This window comes from Cygnus atratus, chromosome 3 (assembly GCF_013377495.2).
Source record: "Cygnus atratus isolate AKBS03 ecotype Queensland, Australia chromosome 3, CAtr_DNAZoo_HiC_assembly, whole genome shotgun sequence".
NCBI classification, from domain to species: Eukaryota; Metazoa; Chordata; class Aves; order Anseriformes; family Anatidae; genus Cygnus; species Cygnus atratus.
The window spans coordinates 2,560,481-2,574,014 of record NC_066364.1 but is presented as its reverse complement, the minus strand read 5'-3'; the positions used below and the strand labels follow the sequence as shown (position 1 = coordinate 2,574,014).

General features: G+C 43.0%; 1 protein-coding gene across 2 annotated transcripts in view; it reads right to left on the bottom strand.

Moving 5' to 3' along the window:
• MSRA (methionine sulfoxide reductase A) overlaps positions 1 to 11,102 on the bottom strand; it is a 278,841-nt gene extending 267,739 nt beyond the window's left edge. Inside the window, exons 1-2 of one of the 2 annotated variants that reach the window (XM_035563709.2) lie at positions 10,551 to 11,102; positions 10,137 to 10,225 (exon numbers count right to left, since the gene is read on the bottom strand). In XM_035563709.2, coding sequence (XP_035419602.1) covers positions 10,137 to 10,212 — 76 coding nt within the window. In that variant the 5' untranslated portion in view covers positions 10,213 to 10,225; positions 10,551 to 11,102. The other variant, XM_035563708.2, reaches the window with a different exon arrangement.
• Between the last annotated feature and the right edge of the window lie 2,432 nt (positions 11,103 to 13,534).

Genomic DNA, 13,534 nt, shown 5'->3' with positions numbered 1-13,534 from the left:
AAAATAGCTTTACTCTTTAACAGAGCACAGGATGCAAAGGCATGTGACAAGTTTCTCTCTTCTCTCATTAAGGAAATGACAGAAAATGGAGGTGCTAAATGACTAGGTAGACACAATAAACAAAGGGACAAAAAGAGCAATAAACAGTAGGGTCAAAATTAAAACATTTTAAATAGTCAAAGCAGTTTATTTCTGGAAAACCCTTTGAAATGGAAGACTGGGACAGAAGTGTCCACGATTTAACCAGCAGCATAGAGCTACGCTGATGAAACACAAGCCAACGGGCCCATGGTTGCCCGTTGTGCCCAGCCTGGTTGCATGAGCCAGCCAAGGCAGGACTCACCCCATCAGTGGTTGTGGGATGAAAGAGGCATTTTGGGGATGCCGTTCACCTGGTTGTGATGTCTTTTGACATCCATTATGTCAATGATCCCGACCGTCCCTTTCAGTGCTCCGTCCCTGCTGTGTACTTGGTGCCATGTAGAGACAAACCACGGCCTTTCCCCCATGCTCCCTCCCCTTTCTGATAAAGAAAGAGAAGCAGCAGTGGGCAGCCCAATCCTGTGCCTCTACCTGTGATAAGCACCATTTTAGCAATGCCTACTTGTACGTGAATAGCCACGACAGCCCATTATTTAAAACCAACTTAGTATTCCCCATATACGCTAACTTTGTGCTAATGTGACTATGGCAAAGTCAGCCAAACACTGTATTTAAAAAGAAGAAAATTCATTTATTCCAATTACGCTGACACTACTGAAGACACAACTGGCTCCACAGATCTTTAGCATCTAAGTCCAAAAGGTTTTAAACAGTAGCGTGGAGGCAAGCGAAGAAAGTGAGATGCTTCTCTCCACCGTCCGTTTTTGTGAGTTAAAGTCACAACACTACCAAAATGTCAGGTCAATGCCATTCATGCAAAAATTGCATTAAAGATAAAATGGCCACAATTAGCTGAAGGAGTTCAAAGTATCCCAGGCTTCACACAATAATATTGTATGTTACTTTGTGAATAGTGAAAAACGTGAAAAAATAACCCGTGTAAATACAAGCGTCATGCTTCTGACAGGTTTATTTAATGACTCAAATATAGCAAATTCACACATTATATCCCTTTTCTATGTAGGGATGTAACGAGAAGCTAGAGCAGCTCGTAGCAGCAACTAGAAGCTATTGAATCCCATGTACCACGCCGCTACCTTTCCCTAGAAATAATTATCCGCTTTTATTACACAACTTTGAGTGATTCCTCAGAGTGGCATCACGCATAATCCCCTGCATAACGAACCTCTGGATTCATTTTTCATTTCAGCGAGGGAAATTGCGGTTATCGGCAAGAGGAGTCTCCTTCAGGCCTGATTTGCATTCAAGAGGCTGCCAGTTGGGGAAAGTTTCTCCCATTTCAGTAATTCTGTCTCCCAGCAACCCGCGCTGTTGCCAGGAGAAACCCCGGGGAGAGCTTCCTGCGCACCAGCCCCACTGCAGTCCTGGGGGTGCCGCTTTGTGCGGCGCCGCTTCGTGTCGACGCACGGCTGCCCGTGAGAAGCATGCTAAGTAGCCAGCGAGGAGCTCCGGGGACTCGGCAAGGGATTTTTTGATTTTTTTTTTATTTTTCTTCTTTTTTTTTGGAGAGGGCTTACTGATGAATGACGTAGTCCTTCATGCTGCGGTGTAGTTAGAGGTGATAAGGAAGCGCGGGGTTTTTTCATCGGGGCGGCGTTGTCTTGGGAGCAGCGTTTGACAGCTGGATGTGCAGCTCTGTAAACGTATTTACTGAATGTTTTTAATCTATCGAGCATTGTGTGTGCATGCTAACTTCTTTTTTTGTTGTTGCTTTCCAGCTGCCAAGAGCAAAAAGCACATGCAAACAAAACAAAACAAAAAATCCCTTTAGATTGACTTAACCTTTGCTTCTCCTTGCAACACCTTCCAAAATGCAAATGCAATGGGTGGTTAAAAAGTAATTCCTGTTTTTCCAATGACAGTACAATACTTATAGCCGAACACTTGGCCTGCATACAAGCTGCTTAGTGTTTAGGCATAACTACCTGACAAAGGGGAAAAAAAAAAAAAAAAGGAAAAAGGAAAGAGAAAAAGTCATGGCATGTTATCACGACAAGACTTCCAAACAAATTCATCCCATGTCTACCTGTAAAGAAGTGGTAACCCCAAATTTCAGAAGTTGTCTTTCAGATAATAAACTGCTATTGGATGCGAGGTGCTTCCACGAGGAAGCATACTCTGTTTTACATCCTTTCTGATTTGAATCTTGGCATAAGGAGTGGAATTGTAATGAAATTTAATAATTTATGGAAATTGATGGCTTGAGCATATTTGAGGCAAAGATCGTTTCTTACAATGAAGAAATAAGTAATTAACCCTGCTAAATAAGAAAGGTAAATTGAAATTTGAGAAATGCTAGACCACATCCGACACTGTTACTCAACATGGTCCTGAACTGTACTTCGATGAAAGACAGATCTCATTGTTTTTAACCCACATTCCATCTAAATTTCAGTAAAAAATGGGTAACCAGTTAGTTCTTTATATAACACACCATATCATGTAAATAAAGTGTCGGAAAACTTTATGAAATTAATCATTCTAAACCTTAATAGAAACTGTATTTCACTTGTAGTCTTTGCTTTATGGCATAATCTCACTCAATATTCTCTATTTTAGACTTTCAGTCTAAAGCTGAAGAATTTGAGACCTTCAGTCTAACGTACACTGGTATCAAATTTGCATTCACAAATAAGTTTTATATTTGCCCATGCTTAACAAACTTTATAAATCATTAAAGGAAAAAACATCTAACATTTTTCCGTTTGTTCCTTATATATTACTGAAAAGCATCCTAAAAAACCTTAAGCTTACATTTTAGTTTGCAATTCTCTTACGAAGTCTTGCATCTTACACAATTCAGCAAACTGTCAGAATATCAGGGAGAATATATTTAAAACTTCTCAAACTAACAGCCCATACATATTTAGGCACACAATAAGCATGAGGTACCAGATTTTTCCGTAACGCTGGACAGGACAAATAGGTTACAGAAACACGGACGTTTCCATGACATACTAAGTGACAAGCAGCAAGGGATCAGGCTGTCCCATTCAGCTGGTCTCCCTTTTGCCACTCACCCTTGGTAGGAAAGTATTGATGACTTATGAATAAGAGAGCTGATGATCCCAACTCAATGATTTCCAGCATGCTTTGCCAGTGCAGTGCCCTTCTATCGTTACAACTCAGCACAATTTAAAGTTTAATGATGACGGATTCACTGGCTGCTGAGAAAATGACTGGATGAACCCACGGCCATGCCCCTAACGATTTAATTCCACTGGGGGGGCTTCCCACCAGGCCATGAACATGAGTGAGAAGTCACACACTTTCAGCCTTAGCTCATTGCCGTGGGCAGTCCTGCTGGCTGCCTCCTGGTGCTGGCGATGGTATCCAGACCACCAGAACCAGTTTGACCCCAATAATTTGGTTAGTGTTTAAAGAACGGTAAAAATAGTTCAGTGTGGACTGAAATTCCTCTAAAGCAAACAGGTGTAGAAGCAACCAATTCAAAGGGCGAGTTCTGCTTCTGAATGTTTATTTATTTTTACTGTTCATAAACTATAAATCTTTAAAAGATCTCCAACTAAATGCTGTATTAGAAATCAACTAAATGGGTCCTGATGGGATATATTGTCTCATTTAAAAACCTCTCGTGAAGTGAACTCCCTGTAAGAATGTAAGATCTACTATCCTTCATGCATATAGAGTCAATTAGGGTGGAATCCAATCTGTCTAAATCCTGTGAAAAGCATACGATACTTCCAGAGGCAGGGGACAGAACAAGAAGAGCAAAGGAGTTCCCATAAAATACCTCTCCATGCTGTGCAGGAATGTAATACAAAGAAGTGTTTCTCTGAAGGAAGAGAAAGTGATCTCTGCTGTAAAACTTCAGTACATCCACCAGGAGGTTTATAAGAATGACCTATCTCTGCTCAGCCTGGAGAAAATCAAAACAAAAAATTTTTCTTCTTAAGTTTAAATGGAATTTCCTGCATTTCAGCTTTCTCCAAAGCAAGAGTCTTGCTCCACCTCTTTATTTTATGTAAAATATACAGACTTGGAATTAAACAGTCAATAACAGAATCATACACTGTACCAATGACTTTAAGAATTCTTAGGTACACAGAGCTCCTAGAGCAATGTTTTGGTCTAAACTGTAAGTTATCCTTTGATATGCAAACAGGAAAATATTGGGTAGTAACAAGACTGCAGCTGACACCAACACTAGCGCTACTAAAATCTTTTGTCACTGCTGCTGATAGTGACAAGTCAAGAAAGATGTTAACTAAGTGATGACAGTTTAAGAAAAAGAAACAAGAATGAACAGAGGACAAAAAAATATGCCTTTTGCTGAGAGAACAGAAGAGTTTACTTTGCTTGGTTTATGTCTGATTAAGTCTTTGGGTTTGTTTTTTTTTTTTTTTTTAAATAGGTTGACCAGCAATTTAATTACCATCTAAATGTACTTCTGGAAAACCAGAAAACACATACTACCATGCTTTTCATCCTCATGAAGAAAACCGTAACAAGTGTCAATAGCTGGAAGATCAGACAAAACAAACCAATTCAAAATATGCATTTTTTAATGGAGAGAGATAAGAAACACTGGAGCAATTTATGAAATTTTGCAGTGGGTTCTCTGTCAGAGGACATTTTCTCTAGAGAGCATGATCTGATTCAAGTAAGAATTAACTCATGGAAATGTTGTGCTCTTTTTTATGCAGGTCAGACTGAAGTTCACAATGACCTCCCCCAAAATGTGTAATTATCACTCTATTAATCTACAAATATAAAGCTAAAAGTTTTAACAGCTTTAAATAATTGTAAGACTGTCTACCCCTGAGTTGTACCTTTACTGCCTCAGGAAAGTTAACCCACCCCAGATGTACCTGAGTGTCTCTGCAAGGAGCATGGCTGAGACCGGGCAGAAAATACATCCTGGCACTACTCACTGGGACCAGTAGGATAAAATACTCCTTTAAATTAACAGTACTCTGCTATCTCAGGCTATGTAGCTGAGAAAAAACTCCGTGGGCATATATATGTATAGGATTACATAATGTCTGACACAGGGGGTTCCCTCTGCGTTATTAGGGCTCCTTTACTAGTGCTCCTACCCCTGTCATAAAACAGCCAGTTAAATAAAGTGAGTAATATATACTCACAAAAACGTAAAAATGTTTCAACGACACTGCAACTAAAATTAATTCTGAAAACTGGAGTTCTACTAGAAAGGCAGAAGCAATAAATAATATGCAATTTTACTATGGAACATGACATCGTACTGCGCCATTACATAGAAATCCTATGAAAGACATAATTTTCAAAAACGAATGCAGCAGCTCTACTGCAAGGAAAGAAAAGGCACAACATCATTTCCAGATTATGAAATTTGTTGAAGATCAGATAAATCCAACTACATTACAAAACAGTGAAGTTTACTACTGTTTGCATTGTTTTCAACTCACAGCTTGGTATTTTATCAAACTTTCACTCACTTTTACAAACTGAATCACTGAATCCTCTGAATCACAAACCAACTACCTCCAGTCACTTCACAGAATTACACGCCATGGCAAAGGTTTAACTCCATAATTTGCTTAGACTCAGACCCTAAATAAGTAACAACCTTATGATAAAACACCAAAAAAAAGGCAGACAAGGTCAAGTCTCACATAATCCTGTGGTCAGCAATTCCAGAAAGGAATGCCATGTAGCTCTTTGCAAGGCTGAATTAAATGCAACTTCCAAGCTGAAGCTGTCACTTGGCTTTTTTTTCCTCTCGTTTGGGCTGCAGCACAGCCTGAGCTGCTCTCTGCACTCACAAGCAGGAGCCCTCAGCCAAGATGTTCCCCAAAAATAACAAATCCCACAGAGGGGCAGAACGCATCTACGCCCATCAGACACCTGTAAGGCAGCAGGAACTTGGTGCATCGGGACCAAGACGTGCAAGCAGGTGCAACGCAACCTTCTCCACGGGGATGGCAGCAGTGGGGTGAACAGGCTACATCGCATGAGGGAGAAGGAGCAAATCAACAGCACCTTCAAAGGGAATGCATGGTCGAGGGGCTGCAACTCTTCATCTCGGCCCTTATCACCGCTGAACACGATGGACACCTCAGGTCACTGACCAGTGCTAGTTCCAGCTTCATAGAAAGGTCTGGCAATGTTTTCCCCAAGCGTCCACACACTAAGACAAAGTTCAGCTCACAAAGAAGACGACTTAGATGCCCAAGTGTGGTCACGGACCTATGATGTGATCAGAATTGGAGATGCGGCGCAGCACACAGAGCTTGAGCTGTGTCATGGATAGGAATGGGCTTCTCAGGAAGGGTTAGCACAGCAGTCTAGGATGGGGAGCTGCACTCTACAGGAAAGAGCTCCTTGACGGCACAAAGCTCCAGTGTGAACGTACAATCACGTCTGCTGAGCGTCTCTGTGTCAAGATCAGGGGGAAAGAAACAATGGACATGGTGTGGTTTGGGGTCCATTACAGAGCTGCTGACCAAGAGGAGGGAAGTCCGCAACGAGCCAACACAAGTCTCCAGACTACAGTCCCTGGTCCCCCTGGGAGACTTCAGTTCCCAGACATTTGCTAGGAGGGTAACACAAAATTGTGCAAGCAATTCTGGAAGCTGCACTCGTGACAATTTCCTAACAAAACTGCCAGAAGGACCAACCAGGGATAATGTTTTACTTGACCGGCTGTTCACAAGCAGGGAAGAACTGGCGGCATTGCAGCCATAGATGGCAGAGAGTTGCAGCGACCACAAGATGACGGAGTTCAGGATCCAAAGGAAGGCTGGAAAGGCAAACAGCAGATTTAGCATTTTGGACTTTCAAAGAGCAGACTGGCTTATTTAGGTAATTGCTATATAGAAGGTCCTGCAAGGCTGCCAAAGGGAGAAGGTGCCCTCCAGAGCTGTATGGTTTTTGATGAAAACTTTCTAAGAGAGTTAAGGAATAAAACAGCATGGAGGAAAACTGGGAACTTCATCAGAGGCACACAGCTTCTTAGTGAACTAAAACACAAAGAGAGAGCATACAAGAAGTAGAAACAACAACAAGCAACAAAGGAAGGATGGAAAAGCATTTCATAGGCTTCTAGACATGAAATCAAAAAGGCCAAAGCTGGAGTTAAAACTAGCTATGGACATAAACAGCAATAAGAAACAATTCCAAGAAAATGACAGTTGAAAAAAGAAAAAAATTAGGTGCATTAATGAATACAGAAGGCAACCTAGAAGTAGTACAGAAAAGACTGAAGTACTCAACACTTCTTTTGCCTAAGTCTTCACAAAGACTGTTCGAAATCCTCCCATGCACCAGCACAGACAGAAAGGAGAGCAGCAAACAATGTGGGGGGAAAACAGGTTACGACTACTTAAAGAAGCTGAAGGTGTTAAAATCCAAAGAGTCAGATGAAGTTTGTCCAAGGTTGTGGAGCAAACTCACTGCTGTGACTGTCACAGTGTTGTGACAGATATAGGGTAGTATCTAGAAAAATCTAGGTGATTGGGAGAGATTTCAGATGCCTAGAAATGGGCTACAATAACAGCCATTTTTAAGGAAGGCAAAAAAGGGGATTGAGGAACTATACGCTGGTCAGCCTCAGCTCAGCCACAGAAAAGATCATGGAATGTGTCCTCTTAGAAACCATTTCCCAACACAAAGAGAGCAAGAAAGTAATCAGGAATAGTCAACACATTTACCAACGGTAAGTCATGCTTGACCAGACAGGCTGCCTTTCACAATTACACGACAGCTATGCAGATTAGGGCGAAGCAGTGGATGTAATACATGTTGACTTTCGCAGGGCTTCTGACACCATCTCTTACGGTATATGCATTTGGAAACTGTGAAAGTACAGGCTCGAAGAACAGATTGCTAGACACTAGACATGTCAAAAACTGTCAGGATCGCCAAAATCAGAAGGCAGTGATCAATATCTTGATTTCTTGTGTGTAGCACGTTTATGCCAGGGGCTGATGCTGGGGCCAATATCATTCAATACCTTAAACAAGAACATGAATGATGTGACAGAAAACACATTCAGCAGGTTTGAGGATGACACTAAATTGAAGGTGAGAGTGGACATGCCAAACAACAGACCTTCAGTCCAATGAGACCTTGAAAATTTTCAGGTCTGTGCCAACAGAAACCACATGAAGGTCAACAATGAGAAGTACAGGTTCTGCACTGCTGCAAAATAATCTCAGCCCTGCTGGAAAGGACTTGGGATTATGCTGCTGGATGCCAGGTTAAATATGAACCAGCAATGTGCTCTCATTGCAAATAAAGCTAACTCTCTATTGGGCTGCATTACAAGGAGCACAGATAGCAAAACGAGGAAAAAGTATTCTCCTCTACGCTGTACTGGTAAGAATTCACCTGGAATGCTGTATCTGGTTTGGGGTCCTCTGTTCAAAAAAGATGTTAATGGACTGGCAGGGATCTGCAAGGTCAACGGTCAAGCTGGTCAGCAGCCTACAGCACACAAATTGGGCTTGCTTCAGCAGCTGAAGGGAAAACTTAGGGGCTATATCACAGCAGCTGAACAGAAGTGAGAATGACAGCTGAGCAGTAGCACCAGTATTGGAAAGGGAAGCAACCACGAACTGTGCCTTGGTTCACATTAGATATAAGGAAACGCTCACTAGAAGCCAGAGCAGCACTGGAACAGGAGCTGGACTGAAGATCCCTTCCAGTAAATATTTCTCCAGATCCACAGTCTAAAAACACTTTAAACAGAGGAAATATTTCTGAGGAAATGTTACACAGTGTTTAAAATTTAACTTGCCATTCTTTTCGCAAAGTAGTTAACATCTTATTTTAACTTTTGCAATTCAGTGGAGCTCCAAGCTGTTATTAAGTACATGATACCATGCTTAGTCATAGAATAAAAATGCCAAAAAAAATTGTAATTGGCATTATGAGAACGTTTTTTTGTATGACAGCACAAAAGTATTCTATCTATAGAGCTGAAGAGCATAAACAGGGTCTGGTGTTATCTTTTGCCCAGGCTTTTATCAACAAGCAACAGGAAGGTGCCAATTTAATCTATCCAATACGCTACCCTTGATACCATTTCTGAAGTTCATTGCCCTAACGACATCAGCCCCTCTCCGCACCCCTTTGACTACAACTTCTCCACATCAGACATAACATTCTTCCTGCTGCCTTTAATTTCATCTTCACCTTCTTGCCAACTCCAGGATTTTACCAAGCACCTGTACAATCCAGTGTTTTTCTATGCTCTTGAACACTCTTTCCACTCAGATTACAACACCAGACATTTATAATTCTCCCTCCAGCACTTATGGACCTTATGTTTGTTTTTTTTTTCCAAAGTTCACAGGTTTCATGAAAGACCTTAGATGCCTGGCACAAAAATACTTCTGAAAAACTGCCTTGTAAAAGGGAGGAATGATCACAAATACTGCAGCATCTGGGTGCCACTGTAACTCCTATTTAGCAGTGATGATGATGTTGCGATGTTTTCTGTTCCTAGGACAGCTGACAGAAGGCAAAATCAGCTCAACTCGAGGTTGCTACTTTGCTTACCTAACAGCTCCCATTTATGCAAAATTAACAGAAGAACATTGCAAAACCACTGAATTATCTTTCAAGAAGTTAAGTTTTCCAAACACTAGAGTTAGAACACCCACACCACGTTGTGATGTCATTATTAGGTATTATGTAACAGAGACGTTAAGGGTTAGGTAATGTTTTTAAAACCCCGCACAAGTCTATTGCAGCCCTCTGCATAAATTAACCATAAAACCCACGTATGACCAAACGAAAACCAGCCTCGTTGGCCGCTCCACCAGTCGATTAGCTGCTCTCCTCACCCCAAGCCCACCCAGGAAACGCCATCACGCGGCTGAATTACGAACACAAATCCCCTCCCAGGGCGTCCCGCCCGCCCCTCCCACACGGCTGCGAGGCGGCGCCCGCCATTTTCCCTCCCTCCCCGTCCCCGTCCCGCCTCAGCGCGCGTGCGCGGGGCCGCCTGAGGGAGCCGGGGCCGCCTGAGGGGCCGCGGGGCCGAGGGGGGGAATCGCCTTTACCTGCCACCGGGATGCGCTGGCTCCTGCCGGGGAGCGCTTCTCCCTCGAGGGGCAGCCGGGAGGCCGATTCGCCCATCCTGAAGGTGGAGCTGCGGAGGAGGAAGAGGAAGAAGAGGGGGCGTCGCGGCGCCGTTGGCATCGCCCCTGAGGGGAGTCGGGGGGGGGGGGGGGATGTAATGGCGGCGGGGCGGGGAGCGGCGCGCGGGGCGTTGGGACCGGCGGGAGGAGGAGGAGGAGGAGGAGGAGGAGGAAGAAGAAGAAAATGGCGGGCGTGAGGCGGCGAGGTGCGAGGATCGCCCCCTGCCGAGCCGCCGAGGGCACCGTGCCGTGAGGGGCTGCCTCCCGCTCGGCCTTGGTGTGCTGCGAGCTCTGGGGGTCGCCCTGAGGGGGGCAGCCCCCTCTCCTTTCACTCACGGGTGTCCCTTGGGTGCTCTGAAGGGTGCTGGCGGCACTGAGGCCGCCCTGGCTTGCTGCGCTCTGGAGGCGTGTGCTCTGTGGGCCCGACCCCACGTTAGCTCTGCCCGCTGCACTTTGGCCCTGGCCTTTTGCTCAGAGCACCATAAAACACCCGTGTGATGTGCTGTTTGCTCTCTCTGTGTACTTAATACACGGTGGTTTTGAAAGGGGGCTGCTTCAGGGGCGATTTTTGTATGCCTGTTCCTCTTGGGGTATGCCTACGCACCACAACCACCCTCTGGGTTTTTGGCTGTGCCCCCAGTTGGGCCAGGGGGGAGCGAAGTGTGCAGACGTACTCAGGAAAATGTGCTACACAGGTTCCTCATGCAGTAATATGACCTATTCTGTAATCTCTTTTTTTTTCCAGAGTTTATGGCTATATGTAGCAGTCACTTCTGTTATGTTTAGCCATCACACTGCCTCATGTCAATCATGCAGAGTTTTGATTTTTTTTATATGTATGAAGATGCTCTAAGTAATGCATCTCCAGATACCAGTGTCTGTATGTATGTTTGCAATAAAAATACAGAAACAAAAAGTGAACGGAGTATAAGTACTTGTAAAAAATAGCCACCATATTTTGGGGAGTGATACACACACTGAATATTGAAGATAAGCCATCAACCAGTATGGGTTTTTAACACAGAAGACATATAGAAGCTAGAACAATGGTGTTTTCTTTTTCAGACAACTGAAGCTCAATCTGTTCGTAAAGTCATGGTCAATAGAAGGGAAGTTCTTAGAAAAACTGTAGAATGCAAAGAAGGTTTGTGAACTAGACGTGAGTCTTGCACTGTGAGTTCAGAGCAAGGGAAAAGATAATGCACAGATAGGACACAAAGGTTATAGAAAGGAAATGAGTAATTCAATACAAAATTCATCTGGAGGGGCCTGAAGAAGTTGGATTGTTGGCTGAATAGGAGAAAATGTGTTGAAATGACAGACCAATGCCCGGTCTATGAGAGGAAGGCCAGATAATTCTCTCAGAAATACTCTATGACAAAGGAATGCAGTTCTATTCAGCTCCTAATCAAACTGGAATTTACAAGGATATACTCTTGAGAAACAACTTATTCAGATTTATAAAGGAATTGTGTATTTACAGCAATATTAAGAATACCCAGATGCTCACAAAAGAATCTGGAGAAGCAAGAAATCCATGTTGTAGGAGCCAGGCTTCCCGTAAAATGAAAAGCTCACATGGGAACCGGAGAGACAAGCTATCCTCTCTGTCTTCAGGTTTACCATTGTTCCTCTACATGAAAGGCAAACAACGTCATCTGAGCACAAGTAGTCCCACGATTACAGTCCATTTTTTCTGTATATATATAAGGAGAGATAGATACAGTTAGATCAATGAGAAACAAGACCAGAGAGGCCCTCAAGTGACTTCTAAAAAATCTGCAATAACCAGAAGAAAACCGGTTAAATAAAGGAGTGAATATAGAGATGCATACGGCATATAACTGATATTTTGAATATACAAGTTACTAAAAAGTGGAAATGCTCAATAATAAAGCATGGATTTCATTTGAAACATATTCACCTAATTACTGTTTTCTCATATCATCCATGCTGACGATTTCCAACTCTTGCTTCCTTCATAAGAAGCCTCTAGCGATGATGACATCCACTGTTTTTATACAGACCAGTAGTGAAAAACTCTTCCACTGTTGTCTCCATTTTCTTCGGGTCACCACATGTATCTATACTCACTCCACCACCTGCCAAGAGCATGTTTCTAAAAAATTCAGCAGTTAACGGACAGCAATGCAGTTTTTCCCCTAAGAGTTAATGTTTCTACCGGCGAGGCTGAATGTTCAACCCAAATCGTTTACTGAGAGCATTCCTGCTGCCTCTGTGAATGGTTCCATTTTCATTGCCATCTTCCTTGCATGTACCAAGGTCAATGAGAGGTGAAGGACAGAAAAACAGACTAATGTTTGGGCAATTCGGTCTTGCGGATGAAGTGGTTAAAACGTTTCAGAGCCCTGATGTGCTCTGAAAGGCCAGCAGCTGAAAAGCCAGCATCTCCTCCACTCAGTTCCCAGTGATCTTCCACGCCATGTGTGCTGTCCCCATGATTTAAATTGTGTCTTAAATCATAGGTGTTCTTTCTGTTACATTAATTCTTACAGGAAAAATTGCTTTGTCACCCGTTGCATTCAGCTGCCTCATTTGTGAGGCTGACAACAGCAGAGCAGGGCACTAAGAGATTGGCGGTGGGACTCCAAAACAGTGGTTAGAGCAGTGACAGACAGCAGGGCTGTTGATGCATTTCAATTACAGCTATTACAGGCAGGAAGCAGTCTTTCATTCTGTGTTTGTATGGCACTTCACACACTGTGTTCCTGCTTCGTAACTGGATCCTAAGTATTAAATAGTAATAAGCCATGATGCCACTTAACAAAAACTGCTGGTTTACAGAAGTGCTTTGTGCTTCTTCGCTCCGTGGAAACAGAATACTTTTTTAATTCAATAAAATTACATTTCCTTACCTTTCAGGAAAATGTGGACTATCCTCTTTTCTTGTTCCAGAGGTTAATATCTGTGTGGGAGAGTAAAAATCACACCCTAACTTTTTAAAGTTTTCCTGATAAGGATTTGCCTGTCCAAGCACGCAACAGAAACTGATATATTTGTATTTGTGATGTAGTGTGCTTCGCATTTAAACATAGGCTTTATATATGCCAACACACAGATTGAATCAAGAAGCGCTGGATAACAGAAAAAAGCCTGGGTTAAGGTATCTACATGGTGCTTGGATTCCCATCTAATAATCACAGTATTTCCAGCACACAACTTCACAGCATATGTGGATAACCTTCAAGAAACCAGTGTGAAAAAGGAAAAAGGTGTGAGGGAGAGAACAGCAAGAAAAGGGACGTGGGCTTACCTGTGTCCTTTCAGGCAGGGCTCTACACAGATTCCAAGTCATACAG